The following is a 14682-nucleotide window of genomic DNA, read 5'->3' as shown; positions in this document are numbered from 1 at the left end:
CCCGGGCATGTGCCCTGACTGGGAATTGATCCGCAATCTCCTGGATCCTAGGTCAGTGCTCAACCGCTGAGCCACACCTGGCCCGGCTAAGCAACGATTTTCAAAAGACAGTTGTAGAAAATCAGAAGATAGAGAATGAGGGAGGGAGGGAGGGAGGGAAATCAGTGATGAGGGCTCTAATGTTCGAGGAAGTAGGATGTCAGTATCCAGAGTCTACTCTATCAACATCTTCTAAACAAAGGTCTTTAATTTGGAGATTGGGATAAATCATTAACTTCCCTCTAAAAATACTGTATAGAATTGAAGGATACCATGTGGTAATGAGACTCTATAAAACAATGGAAGAAGGGAAAATGCACTATCTTGCCTACAAGCCTCCATCCATACCTTCACTTTACCAAATGACAGAACATTTATGGAAGGGGTAGTTATCTGATTTAGATAGCTACATATGAAGAGTCTAAAGCCAAAAAAAGTGGCTCTCCTTGAATGACTGTTGCCATCCCCTAGGACCAGGCCTAAGGCAGCCATGAAGTACACAGGGCACATGGTGGCTGGTTTCTTCTAATTGTGGCATCCCCCGCCCCTGCACAGCCCAAGTGAACCGAATGGACCCTCCATCAGGTTCATCCAGCAGTACATGAAGGGATTTCTGACTGGACAGCAAGAGGCAGGACTTGGGGCTATTCTCCCTGCTACTGAAAATGCCATTGACAACCAGGATGGTTCTGTATATGGGGCTGTTCACTGTTACGTAAGCATAGGCCTTTTATGCCATCCTCTAACAAGCAATAGGAATTAAAAGCCCAATATAAATAACATACTGACCCCTTTATAAAGATATCCATATAACCCTTCTTTTAGAGGAAGGAGCTGAACTTTCAACAAATGTCTTCTTATGGAAAAAGTAAAAAAGAGAACTTATTTTTAGTTACAGATATCTGTAGTCTAGAGGCAATGATAACAGGTTAAAGACCAGCAACAACTGGTAGGCTGTGATGATCTAAGCTCCTTCCTCGAGTATTACATATTTATATTACCCAGAGAAAGGGTAACTATAACTATAGCTATAGCTGTGACTATAGATAATCCTGAAGAGCAGAAAACATTTTTAAAATCTGGAGAAAAGTGAGGGTTTTATGATGAAAGAAAGGTGATTCTGAGGTTGGAGAAGACATAAAAATCCTACAAGTACTGCTAAAGCACCCCCTTGTACCAAGGGTCTCTTAATGTCTTCCAACAGCTTTTTGGATCTATTTCAAATCTACAGGATGGTAGTTCCCATGACAATACAACCAATTTTACAATGAAAACCTTTATAAAGCTATTTTATGAAGTAGAAGAGATTAATAATTTTTAAAATGCAGGTGAGTTATATACAGAATATACCTAAGATCATAATCCTTCATGTAGCACTGTAAGAGTCCTAAATATCATACAATAAACTTGACAGGGGAATTTTTATTCTCATTCAAATTTTGAGCATTCAGTATGACCACTGTTTTAAATCAAAAGACAACTTCTTAAGTCTGCAACGTGGTAGAAAAGAGATGTTGGAATACTTTTTAGGAAAACTACAAACAAATGAAAATGGGCATTTGAATTTGAATTTTTCAGTTGAGGAACATCCACTGAGACATTCCGCAGCATCGGTTTACAAAGTGCTGCAAATTACTGTGACTACGCATTGCCAGCTGGATCAAGTATAGCTCAGATTTTCGAAGTATGACGTGCTTTGTTTAAAAAATTCAAATGAAGAAATCTTTGTCAGGTTCAAGAAACCTAAAATGTTCCTATGTGGGTGGATGTACAAGAAGAGAGACAAAGGGAAAAAAGGAAGGAACAGAAGGATAAAGTTACTGGGCAACAGAGACTATGTCCTACATTAAAAGCCAGAAAATTCTTTTGAAATTATACTAAAAAAAGAGTAGAAATGCAAAATAAATGTAAAAAGCAGTATTTCAGTTACTGGGGGGCGGGAGAAGCGCCACATCAACATTTCAGTTCTGGCCAGATACTAAACCTAACTTAAAAAATCAACAAAGTTAACCTGTGACTTTTAGTTTACAGTATATATTTTAACATATGCTAATTCAAGCCACCACCGTTTGCTAAACCATTTGTTAAAGGTCCAAGGTCCTGAATCTCACTGTAACAATAGTTTAAACACTAATCAGCCTTCCCCAAAATGTCCGACCCCCAAATTAACAGAGAATCCCTCAAAAATAACGCTGTATACTTACTAGTTTTCATGGCATTTGGAGCGTTGGAAGGTGTGTTCCCCCAGCCTGTGGTCGATGCTCCTGTGTCATCCATTTCGCCCCACCCAGGACTGCTTTCATTTGGCTCACCCCAAGCAGAAGTACCATTATCTGGAGCAGGTGGTGTGCTTTTGCTCCAGACTGTAAAGACAGGAAATGTGTCTCTAAGAATGATGTATTAAATCAAACACCATAATATCCAGTGGGGGTGAAGGCGGGAAGAACAGGCATTCTGAAAAATATAAGTGGGTTCTACCTTCACGGAGGGCATTAGGTATTATCACTTTGGTCCAGTAATTCCACTGCCAGGAAATTATACCATAGCTAAATTTATAAAAGTAGATGAAATTACATGTCCAACAATGCCCACTGTATCACTGTTGGAAACCATTTGGAAGCAACCCAAATATCTATCAAAAAGGGACTGGTTGCACCAATCGTAGATGACCCATAAAATGAATACTATATACAAAGCAATTACAAGACAAAAATGTATGTGGTAATATAGAAAGTTTTTAAGTATAATGAAAAAAGCAGGGTGAAAAACAGTATATATACTACAATCCCTTCTGTGTAAAATTATTAAAGCATAGATATATTTTGCTATAGATATGAACAAAATGTTTAAATGAGATAAAATTCTAAGAGATTATCTGTGGGGAGATACCCTAGGGGCTAATAAGATTCATTTATTTTTTACCTTTTTTTTTTCCTGTCTAGTTTCAAGGTTTGTACTATACAGACATCCCTTGGTATCTGAGGGGGACTGGTTCCAGGACCAAAATCCAAGGATGCACTAGTTCCTTATGTAGAATGGAGTAGTATTTGCATATAACCTATACACATCCTCCAATATTCTTTAAATCATCTATGGATTAGTTATAATACCTAATACAATGAAAATACTATGCAAATAGTTGTGATACTGTATTACTGACAAGGAAAAAGTTTGTACATGTTCAGTACAGATGCAACCATTGTAGGCCTAACTACACAGTACACAATAACGTAATTCTGGATTTTTGTTTTTTCCAAATATTTCTCATCTTTGGTTGGCTGACTCTGTGGGTGAGGGAATCAGTGGATACAGAGGGCCAACTATGTGGATAAAGTTATTTTTTATGTGTTAGTAGGTTTTATTCTAGATAAGGAATTAATGAACAATCTTCATTTCCTTCCTCATTCTTTTCAATATTTGGGGGAAGAAAAAAAACTAGTTAAAAGTAATCATTTTCTAAGTGGCCATAATTAAATCCACTGGACACTCTGGGGAGTGGAAAACTGAATATTGTGATTAATTTTAACAATGGGGAAAAAAAAAACCCAAAGGGAAAAAAGCCCTATTTGAATAGTACATCCCTTTAGTTGAACTATATGCCTTATGGGGGCATTCGAGTTGACAATGCCAAACTAGAATATTACCAGCGCTACTTTTAATTTACTAGGCATGGTGTTCCTAAGCGGGAAGAAATTTAAATTCTGGACAACTGATTATCATGAGATAACAATCTCTCATTCAAAGTAATCTACTTTCAAAGGTAATCATTAAAATTATCTGGAAAGTGACCAAAACCTTCCAGGTCCCAGCTCCACTACAGTATTTGGATGGCATCTGCAAGAACACACAATACTTCCCTTCACTGGGGAGAGAAACACTGGGGATATGGCCACATGTAGAGCAGAATGGAAATCAGGTCTACTTCAGCTACTATTTTAATTCTTTACTTTTAAATGTAGAGCACAGTTTGTTTAGCAAGATTTGTCTTTAGGATTCTGCAGACCAATACAATTACAAAAAAAAAAAAATTTGGGAGACTAACACAAGGATACCATCTTTTCCTTTTGCCAAGAAAGAACATTAAAATGTACTACCAGCATCTGTTATCACTATCATGTTATAAAAAGAGAGCTTCTGTTAATGTAGGAAAGATTCCCAGAACACAGCTAAGTTGAATAAATGCAGCTTAATAAAAATACCTTGGTTTAGAATTTATTTTCATCAAAACCTGCAAGAAAAGCCGCTGCCTACCTGATGCTGATTTACCGGTCATCGGGGTAGGCAGGTTTGGTTCTCGAGGTGCTGGGCCCCCTTGGGCATTCTTATCCCACAGATTCACATTCTTGTAGTTATAACTGTTGGGGTCTCCCCATGCTGAAGTGCCATCATCAATGTCCATTTTCCGACTAATTGACTGTGGGGATGGCTCTTCCCAACCACTGGGTTCCTCATCCTTAGGGGTTACTGGCTGCGGCCCGCTGCTCCAGTTGGAATTGGAAGGTCGTCCATTGCCTGGAGGTGGTGGGTGTGGGCCTCCCCATGAACCAGAAGCCTCTGGTTGTGGTGGCGGTGGCTGCTGCTGTTGGTGCTGTTTATTCCAGGAATTGGGCTGTCTGCCTGTTTCAGTCCATGCTGGAGATCTTTTGCAATCTTCCCAACCGCCTTTGGAAACTAGGCTTGCATTCCCGCCATTCCCCCAAGTTCCAATTTCATTCTGCCCTCCTTCACCCCACCCCGACACAGGTTTACTCGCAGAACTTTCCCAGTTGCTGTTTTTTGCTTGATCAACTTCCTCTCCCCAACCATTCTTTCCAGAAGCCCATCCTTGATTGGGCGGGCGTCCGCCCCCCCACCCCTGATCCTTGCTGGAATTCTCATTCCAAGAGGAAGATGTCTTTTCGTCTGGTCGTCCCCCTCCCCAACTGGAAGAGTTGTTCTTATAATCATTCCAGCCTCCTGTGTTCTTGGGGTCTTTCCACTCTGTAGAGGCTGAGAGCTCCCCCCATCCAGACTTCATTTGATTGCTTTGGCTGGGTGCATCTCCCCAGCCCCCTGAGTTCTTGGTCTGTGTGGCAGCGCTCTCCCACCCCTCAGTTCCTTTGTCAGATTTCCCCTCAGGCCTTGGCACCTCTTCAATATCCCACACCGTGTCCTGCTTAATTTGAGTTTGGCCCCAGCCAGTGTTTGAGAGCACCCTGGGGTCCAAATCAGTTCGGCTCAAAAGAGTCTGCAAGACAGCCTGACAATCAGGATGTGTGGGCCTATATGACCGACGGCCAGAATTATGACTGTCACTACTTCCTGCTTTGTGGTTGCTTCCAGTGCTTTGACCTCCAACTTCACTTCCTGTGGAGCTGGAAGATCTTCCCCAACAGGGAGCCTGGGCATTGCCTTGGTTTTCAGGGAGGGGGTGGCCCTTTTGATTGTCCCATGCTCCAGTGCTAGAATTTGGTTGGTTTGGACCACTCCATTCTCCAATTTTCAACTCATCAGACCCAGTCGGCTGTTTCCATTCTCCCTGAGAGACCCCAGATGTTATTTTGTTCCCTTCACCCCATTTGTTGTCATTAGAGTCCTGAGGGCCAAAGTTCCAGGACCCACCCGTAGACCTATTATTGTCCCAAGAGTCATTTTTTGACCCAGTTGACTTCTGAACAGAAGCTCCTTTCCAGGAGTCCTCTCTATCCTTTCCATTGTTCCCATTGTTTCCAGAATTGCTTTGTCCAGAGGCTGTGTCAGTTCCAGAAGGCCCCCTAGCTGCACCCCAAGATCCAACACTCCCAGTCTTTCGATCTCCAGTGCTTTGTGAAGGGGCATCAGTGCTCCTGGAGGCGTTCCCCAAGCCCATTCCAAAGGGCATTCCCTTATTCTCCATGGGGTTTGGTGAACTTAAGTTCAAGGAGTTAGTGTTTCCATTTTTTGGTCCATCAGTGTTATGAATCTGAGCCTGTTCTCTGCCAGAAACAACAAAATTAACACCCGCATTTTCCATCTTTGACTGCTGTTCCCTGGATGCCTGACCTACTGTGCTAACCTGTGCACTGGAATTACAAGTATCTGTTTCCAATGCCCCTTTCCTAGAATTTCCTTCTTGGACCAGTGCTGGCCAGGCAGATGGGTTGCTATTTGGGTTAAAGTTGCTGAAGCCGGAGCCAGGTCCAATTCTATCCTGACCACTCACATTCCTCCAATTTCCTAGTCCATTGTTGCTCTCTGCAGTAGAGTTGGAAGATTGAACAGGTTTAGCCTTAGAGTCAGATTTCCAGACCCCAAGATTACATTCGTTCCCAGAACTTGCTGACTGGCACTGGCTCCCTTTTCCTTTGTTACTAGTGGTGCTTCCTGGCAGAGTGCTCTTCTCAGAGCCAGGGTTCGAGGCACTATTGTTATCGGTGGTGTTTTCGGAAGAAGACTCAGTGTCTTTGCTGGCAATACAAGGCCACTCTTCCATGTTAGACCTATCTGCAATCACCTTGTCCCAGATGTGAATTGGGTTGGGGGAGGTGCCGTTGTTGGAGGAGGCTCCCGGGCCCCAAGTGGAATTTGCATAATTTGAAGCAGCAGCACCTCCAAGGGTTGACTCTGGGAAAGAGATTGTCTTATCAATCACAGATACATATGCACACTCTACTAACATCTCAAGCTCAAACTGCAAGAGAACTCATCACATTTCCCCAGAAACTAGATTCTCCACCCAGTTGCCTGTCTTGGTGAACTGTACCATACCTGTTTTAGTCATTTCTTCTTACCTGGTTGTTGTACTAGCTGCTAAGTCCAACTCCACAACATCTCTCAAAGCTATACCTCTACCATTTCTACTGACAGAGAAGGGACTTCCTGTATCAAGACAATGCAGTAACACCCTGCTTGCTCTGTATCTCCAAATCTACTCGTAAGCACTACTGGCTGGGGGCATTTTTCTAAAGAACACTTTTGATTGTATCACTGCTGTATGAAACACTGTCAATAGTTCTTACTGCACAAGAATAAATGTAACTCTTTAATCTGGAGTTTGATCAAGATACTCCATGACCTGGGACCAAGTGACTTTTCTAGTCTCATCTTCCACTATTTTCTATGGAGACATCTACATTCCATATTACTTGACATTCCACAACTTGTGCCTTCTCACCCAGACACCATTACACATCAGCACTTACTGTTTTTTCCTTCTGAATTCTCAATTCATACACTGAAATTTGCCCACTTTTCTGGGCCTAGTTCAAGTGCCATTTTTTTATGAAGATTTTTTTTTTAGCTCATCACCCGAAAATAGTCTTTCCCCATCTAGATTCACTTTGCTTAGTGCCAGAATATTGTGTTCATGTCTTCCCTTCCCTATGTTAGCGCTTTTTAGGCAGAGACCCTATCTTGATAATGTTTGAATTCCACAGTGTCCGGTACATCGCTGCTCAGTGAGCATCAGCTGAATAATGAATGCCGCCCAGCTGGATGTCAGGGGCAGACAGGAATTAGTCAGACATTTTAGTGGAATTTACCATATTCGGTGGGGAAAAAATGACATGTTTTAAACCTGATAATTTCTTCTAAACTTATTTAGCTCCTTTAACCAAGCAGCTTAAAATCACTAAGTTGAAAAAAATACAACATAAAGCCATATAAAAGTAAGGAAGCACAGAATCTCAAAGTCTTGAGATTTAGGGGCCTCCTTGGCTTTAAAAATGTAAACAGGAGATTCTTGCTCACACTGGAACCAGGTCTACATTTAGGCCTGGCTAGACTGGGCTGTAGAAATGCCCGACACAACTGCCTCTCACATACTTTCTTTTGTATCTGGTTACAAGGGGCCGGGAAGGAAGGGCCAGGAGGCCTTCCCTGAGGGCTTTGGGCCTGGCCTGATGGTCACCACAGGGAAGCCTCATGCATGGGACTTATCTCTGCATGAAGCTTATGTCATACCAGGTTTCTTTCCACCCTTACTCTGCACATGAGACAATGAGAGAATTTTTCAGGCAATTCTATGTTCAAACTTAGACTAGAATAAAGCATCCTATTGTTAACAACCACAATTCATTGTCCTTGTCTTGCTTAATGGTGCTCAAGTTCTGAGTTTTAATATAGTCTCAAAGAAACATTTTAAGAGATAAATCAGCTTATGAGCTAAAAAAATGTATTTGGAAGTTTTTAGCTGTTAACTGATTTAGCATTCAAGCCCTAGCCAGTATGTCCCATTGGTTAGAGCATCGGCCTGCACACATGAGGGTCGTGGGTTTGATTCCTGGTCAAGGGGCACGTACCTGGGTTGTAGGTCTGATCCCTACCCCTCACTGGGGTGAATGTGGAAGGCAACCAACTGATGTGTCTCAGTCACATTGATGTTTCTCTCTCTCCCCCCACTTCCACTCTCTATAAAAATCAATGCAAAAAATATCCTTGCTCCTAGGGAGAAGATTACAAAAATTTTTTTTCTCTCAAAACTTCTAGTAGAACCCTTGAACTAAAGACCCTTGCATCTACATACAGTTTTTAATAATGCTCAAAATCAAGGGTGCCCTAAAGAAATAATGCTTTAAAAAAATCTAATAAAAGATTATAGAATGATATTATTTGTTATCCTCCCAAGATTCTAGAGAGTCATCTAAGAGACCATTCTTTCTACCTGCCTAGCATTGTGGGAGCATAAATATGAGCATCTAAGCTTCGGAACACGCCCTTGCACTAGCCTCACTTCTAATCATACTTGGAGCACACGTGACGACAGCTGGAACTATGAAGGCTTGAATTTGTAATGCTCTTGTTTGAGAAGGGAAAAAAAGGCTCCAAAGAGTGATGACAAACAGCAGCTATGTTAGCCTCTCACGCAAGAGCACGCACTCACTAGACATTAAAACCCAGTTTCAGAAGAGAAATGCTGATATACATTTCATACTGGGATTCTTTCCCATCTTTTGAATAACTCCAACAGCCTATATAATTAACGTTTTTTGCAGACTCTACACCAGGCAATACTCAAGAAGTGCTCTCCCTCTCTAAAGCTGCCATGAATTCAAGACAGCAACACTGATTCCTCACCTGGTGCAGTCCCACTCTCACTCTGCAGCAGCGTTCCTGTCACTTGTGCGTTGTTTGGGTTTGCTCCGGGTGCTGTGGAGGGAGGAGGCCCTGCCCCGCCCCCGAGGAGCATGCAGGATGGTGGAGGGGGCTGCCCACGTTTTAGTAACACTTTGTGGTCCTGCTGGCAACGGAATCGCGGCGGCACCTCCCGAGGCATGTAGCGGGCGGCGCTTGGCGGTTGTCCGTTCGGCACTGCCACCCTTTTGGCATTGTTGCCACCATTGACTGGTGGCGATGGAGAGCTGCCAATTGGGCTGGCGGCCGTTGGTTGGCTTAAACTTGGTTTCGTCACTTCGGGCACTGAAAGAAAGATTGGGAAATAACCTTTGAAATCAAATACATTTTTCTAAAGATTTTAAAGAATGCTTACGTGGGACCAATTGCAGTAAGACAGCCCTCCTTTCATCCAATTCCTGATGGACATGGTCTTTCTGAATTGCAAGCATCTTCAGTTTACTGAAGGTAGTAGGGTGGAGGTGGGGAGTGATGGTGACAAGGATTCAAAGACACCAATATCATGGAATTCCATTCCATTGACTAAGGAGGAGATCTGAAGCAATCCCTACTCACTCCCCTAAATCAATAGTGGGAATCCCTGAAGGGCTGCCCAGTAGGCCTACGGATACACATGGTCCCCAAAGTCCTTGGTAAATGTTTAAGGCTCTCAGCCCAAGGGCCCTTGGGCCCTTTCCTGTCATCCACATTCTTAAAGACCTACCTCTGAGAAGCTTTTCTTGAAATCCCTGGACTAGGTAGGCTAAGCACCCTTCACTTGTGCTCCTAAAACACAATGTCCATCTCTCTTTACCACTGAATTTGCCATATTATATTAAAATTCTCCCTTTACAGGCCCCTCTTCCTCAACATGCCATAAATCCCACAAAGCCTGAGACATATCTTTCTTACAGCCTGCCACAGAGAACCTCAATATAGAGGATCACAAAATCAATGTGTTGGTTACTACAGCTACCTGAACTCAAAGACTCTTGCTTGGCACTGTGTGTGTAAATATTAGAAATGTTATAAATCTTTTTGCTTTTGCCCCCCTCCTCCCATTTTAAGTGTATCTTGTGGGGGTTTTTCCAACTCTTTATTTAAAATAAAAATTTCAAAATGTAGATACTTTTCCTATTGACTTTAATAATTTATGTTTTAGCTTACTTTTAAAAATGGCATAAGGAAGTGTGGGCATGTGCTGGACGACTGTTAAGCTATACTCTGCAAGACCCTCTGGCTCAACCCTACAGAGGCTGTTCTCCTGGATCTGCACCTCACTTGCTGCATCCTACCAAAAGACTGCCACCCTTTCCAAGAAAATTTACCTGGCAAATAGAGGCTGGCAGTAATACAGAAACAATCATTGAGCCTGATAATTCAGATGATTCTGAAGCCAAAATCCCTGACATCCAGAGTAATGTTAGGGCCAGCTCTGGTGGCAGTACCGTTCTGACTGCTGAAATGATGCTGGGCCAGCATGCTGCTCGTTGAACTGGCTCCTTTATGAGGAGAGAGATACATCGTCAGAAATCAGCGGGCCCAACCTACACCCACTGGGCATTGGTGAGTGCCGAGTAACAGGAGAAATGAGTAGATGCCTGAAGTAACATCAAAGCAACCCTTAGGCCTAACCTTAGCCCATCAGGGGGCTGCAGGGGGCCTCCTGGTAGGGAAGGTAGGTCGGATCAGCCATAATCTGACGAGTAGAATAAACATATGACTTAAGAAAATAAACTGGTCATTGTCTAATATTTTTAACACAGTACCCTCTGCATGAGCTACAATAGCCAATGGATAAATAACTGATAAATTGATGAATAAAGATGAATTATTTAATGATTCATTTTCTATCTGTGTCTTGAAGATTTAATACCACATGGAATTCTCAATCCCCTTTCCTCATCATGAGAATATGCAAGGAGATGGCGAAGACTGGGGGGATTCTTCCCAAGTGGTTCTTAGGATGGAAAGAGCTATGTTCCTGCAAGGCTGCTCTTCTACAAAAGGGCTACAGTCTTCACGTTAGTGAGGTCTGTCACATGCCTTGACTCATTTCCCCAAGATAGCATAAGACCCAGTAAGACCAGCCTACTGGAGTGAGGTCTGCACACTAGTCTGACTAACTCTACAACACTCACAGCACAACCAAAGAAATCTGGTGGGTATCATACATTGTGCAAGATTCCCTGCTAAAGCTCCTCGGGGCATTTTCTCACCATCACATCAAAGACAGAATGGAACGTAAATCACTCATTTACTCCCCCAAACCATTTATTTACTCTAAGGATTGAATCTTTTCCCCTTCCCTATTGCTTTAAATATCTTATAACATTCTCATCTCACAGTTTGAACTTCTAATTGCCTCGATTTCTGAAAAACTTCAATAAGATGCTATGTTTTCAGATAAAAAATATTAAGAAAATTCTGAAACAGGCAGAACGAATACAAACTACTATTTTCTTTAAATACCTTGATGGTACCAAACATTAAAAACAATCTAGAGCCCAGCTGGTGTGTCTCAATGGTTGAGTGTCGATTCGACCCATGAACCAAGAGGTCACTGGTTTGATTCCTGGTCAGTGCACATGCCCGGGTTGCGGGCTCAAACCCCAATGGGGGGCATGCAGGAAGTGGCTGATCAATGATGTTTCTCTCACAGATGTTTCTATCTCTCTATCCCTTCTCCCTTCCTCCCTCTCTAAAAAAAAAATCAATAAAATACATATTTTTTAAAATCTAGAAAATGTTTAAAGTAATAGTTGAATACAAACAAGTCCTAGAAAAGACATTATTTTAGACTGAAAATTTCTTGTAAAGAATAAGCAGTTACAATGTAGTACAAAAAAATCTCAAAGATTAATGACACACAGTGAGTGGCCCATGCACACTGAGCAATTTTCAGTGACCTCTAAGCACTGTCTCCATTTCTTTACCTTCCACTCATTCTCCAAAATCAATGTATACTGGCTTTTTCCCTAACATCTCTAGGAGTTTCTCTCATCCTTACATCACAGTGATCTTCATTCTCGTCTAATGGGCCACTCATTGGACCTATTTTTTTCTTGGACTTTTCTTCAATGTGACACTACTAGTTGTTCACTCCCTCTCTGTTTTTGTGAGACTCACTCCAGCTAGCTCTTCAGATTTTCTCTCTTCCTTTGTGAGTTTGTCATATTCTTTTTTCAAACATTTTTTAAAAGCTGAGTTTTAGACATAGAGGAAGGAAGAGGGGAAGAGGGAAACATCAATGTGAGAGTGGAACATCGATCTGCTTCCTCCTGCACACCCTCTACTGGGGACCGAACCCGAAACCTGGGCCTGTGCCCTGACTTGGAATCAAACCAGCAAAGTTTCAGTGCACAGGATGACGTCCAACCAACTGAGCCACACTGGCCAGAGTGGTTTCTCATACCATTAATCAGGGGTTAGTAAATGTTTTCTGTAAAAGGCCAGAGAGTAAATATTGTAGGCTTTGCTAGCCATATGATCTTTGTCCTGATGACTTATTTCTGTACATTTAGGGCAAAAGCAGTCACAGACAACGTATAAATGAATGAGTGTGGCTGTGTTCCAGTATCATTTTCATTGTTGTAAAATTCTTGTTCTTTCCCCAACCATTTAAAAATGTACAAAACATTCTTAGCTCACTGGCAGTACATAAACAGGCAGTAAATGTACTGCCCTTGAGTCAATTTGGCTCAAGGGTCACAGCTGGCAACTCCTGCTTTTGACTATACCCTTAATAAGAGTTGCAAGATGGCAGCTGAATTTGGTCGTAAGTTGGATCTTTTAAAAAAATCTTAATATGAAGGGGGGGCCTGCACCCTTCCCATATTTAAGTTACTTGAATAAAAACTCTCCCAAGCTTAGGCTTCACCACTATGTAAAAATGTCTCCCAAATCACTATCTCCAACTCAGAACTCTTCCACCCTTCCCCTCACTCTCAACTTGTTCCCTTGCTCCCCTCCCATTATCTCCTGGTTCAAGAAATAGAGTCATCATCCAACCAGCTGCTGAAGTCAGAAAACTGGAAGGTATCTTAGCCTTTGCCCTTTCCTCCACACACCATTATCTAATTGACATTAAATTCTACTGAGCCAAAGCATCTCTCTCATTCCTTCCTTCCTATCACCACTGCTTCTAAACAGGCTCAAATCCTCATTACCTCTCATCTGGGCCACCTACCCGAGCCACATGTCTTATAATACTTCACATTCATTCACTTTCTAGAGCAGGGGTGGGGAACGTCTGGCCCAAGGGCCGTATATGGCAGGCAAAATCAGGTGGGCAACCTCAGGCAGGACTCAAAATTCAATAAATCTAGGAGCTTTATTCATAGCTAATTTTTAAGTTGATAATTTTGTATGACCTGCAAATGATACTATAAATATCCAAATGGTCCTTGGCAGAAAAAAGGTTCCCCACCCATTTTCTAGAGAAAGCCAGTTCCATCCCTGAAGAAATGGCTCCCACCACAGTGTTAGAACATATAGGTGTCTCTTCTGCAACTAATTTAGATGTAAATTATTTACTTGGGGGAAAAACCCCACCTCAAATATTAATAAATTAGAGTAAACTCAAAATTATCCCAACCACCAACATGTACTCACTGTAATATGCCTTCTAGAATAGGCTCAAAAAACAGAGTTGTGGCCAATGCACTGCAATGGTCCATCACCCAGGTGCGCTGATAGAAAGGTGCTGTCCCTCAGCTGTGTCCCAAGAGGATAGAGGTTATGAATTACTGCTTTGGACAACAATATCTAATTTTTTTAAACTTATATTGAGCTGGAAGCTTTTCCATGTTGCTTTCGCTCACCATTGGTACTTTGGGATGAGAATGGGTCTCAATGAACAAAACATCCAACAGACATTTACCAAGGAACTGCTAAGTGTTAGGTACCACAGCAGCGCTTCAAATCTTGGAAGACAGTTACTTGATCTTCCCCAGGTGGGAAGCCTTCCCTGGGGGCTGATCATCCCTGGGTATTTAACCTTCCTAGAGGTGACACAGGTTCACATTTCTTAACCAATCTGGCCCAAATGCCACACGGTCCACAGAGGTTTATCTCTGTTCTTTCCATAGTGTGGTACCCATTACAGGAACCACATGTCCCTTTCTAGGTACTGTATTTTTACCAATGCAGCTAAGGTCATGCTAATCTTTAGAAATCAACCATTTCATAGATAACTGCCATCAAGACAACCATCACCTAAATAGCTTTTTAAGAAGGCTAAATTGCTCTAAATTCTTCCTTTACATAGTTTATCTTTTTTTTTTTTTTTTAAATATATCTTTATTGATTTCAGATAGAGGAAAGGAGAGGGAGAGATAGAAACATCAATGATAAGAGAGTCATTGATCGGTTGTCTCCTGCACGCCCCCAACTAGGGATCAAGCCTGCAACCGGGGCATGTGCCCTGACCGGGAATCGAACCCTGATCTCCTGGATCCCAGGTCAATGCTCATCTGCTGAGCCACCACTCGGCCGGGCCATAGTTTATCTTTTTAATTCTAATCTTACCCTTCATCCCTGTAAAATCTGATCTATTGCATCAATCCCAGAAAC

At 42.2% G+C, this 14682-nt stretch overlaps 1 protein-coding gene across 7 annotated transcripts in view; it reads right to left on the bottom strand.

Annotated features, from left to right (window-relative positions):
• Nucleotides 1-14682, bottom strand: part of TNRC6B (trinucleotide repeat containing adaptor 6B) — a 198939-nt gene that overhangs the window by 39707 nt on the left and 144550 nt on the right. For all 7 annotated transcript variants that reach the window (XM_081128606.1, XM_081128608.1, XM_081128609.1 and 4 more), the window contains 3 exons: nt 9073-9414; nt 4291-6621; nt 2244-2402 (listed from right to left, as the gene is read on the bottom strand). In XM_081128606.1, coding sequence (XP_080984732.1) covers nt 2244-2402; nt 4291-6621; nt 9073-9414 — 2832 coding nt within the window. The remainder of the gene's footprint in view (nt 1-2243; nt 2403-4290; nt 6622-9072; nt 9415-14682) is intronic.

Source organism: Miniopterus schreibersii, assembly GCF_964146895.1.
Source record: "Miniopterus schreibersii genome assembly, chromosome: 2".
NCBI classification, from domain to species: Eukaryota; Metazoa; Chordata; class Mammalia; order Chiroptera; family Miniopteridae; genus Miniopterus; species Miniopterus schreibersii.
This window is presented reverse-complemented; position numbering and strand designations above follow the sequence as displayed.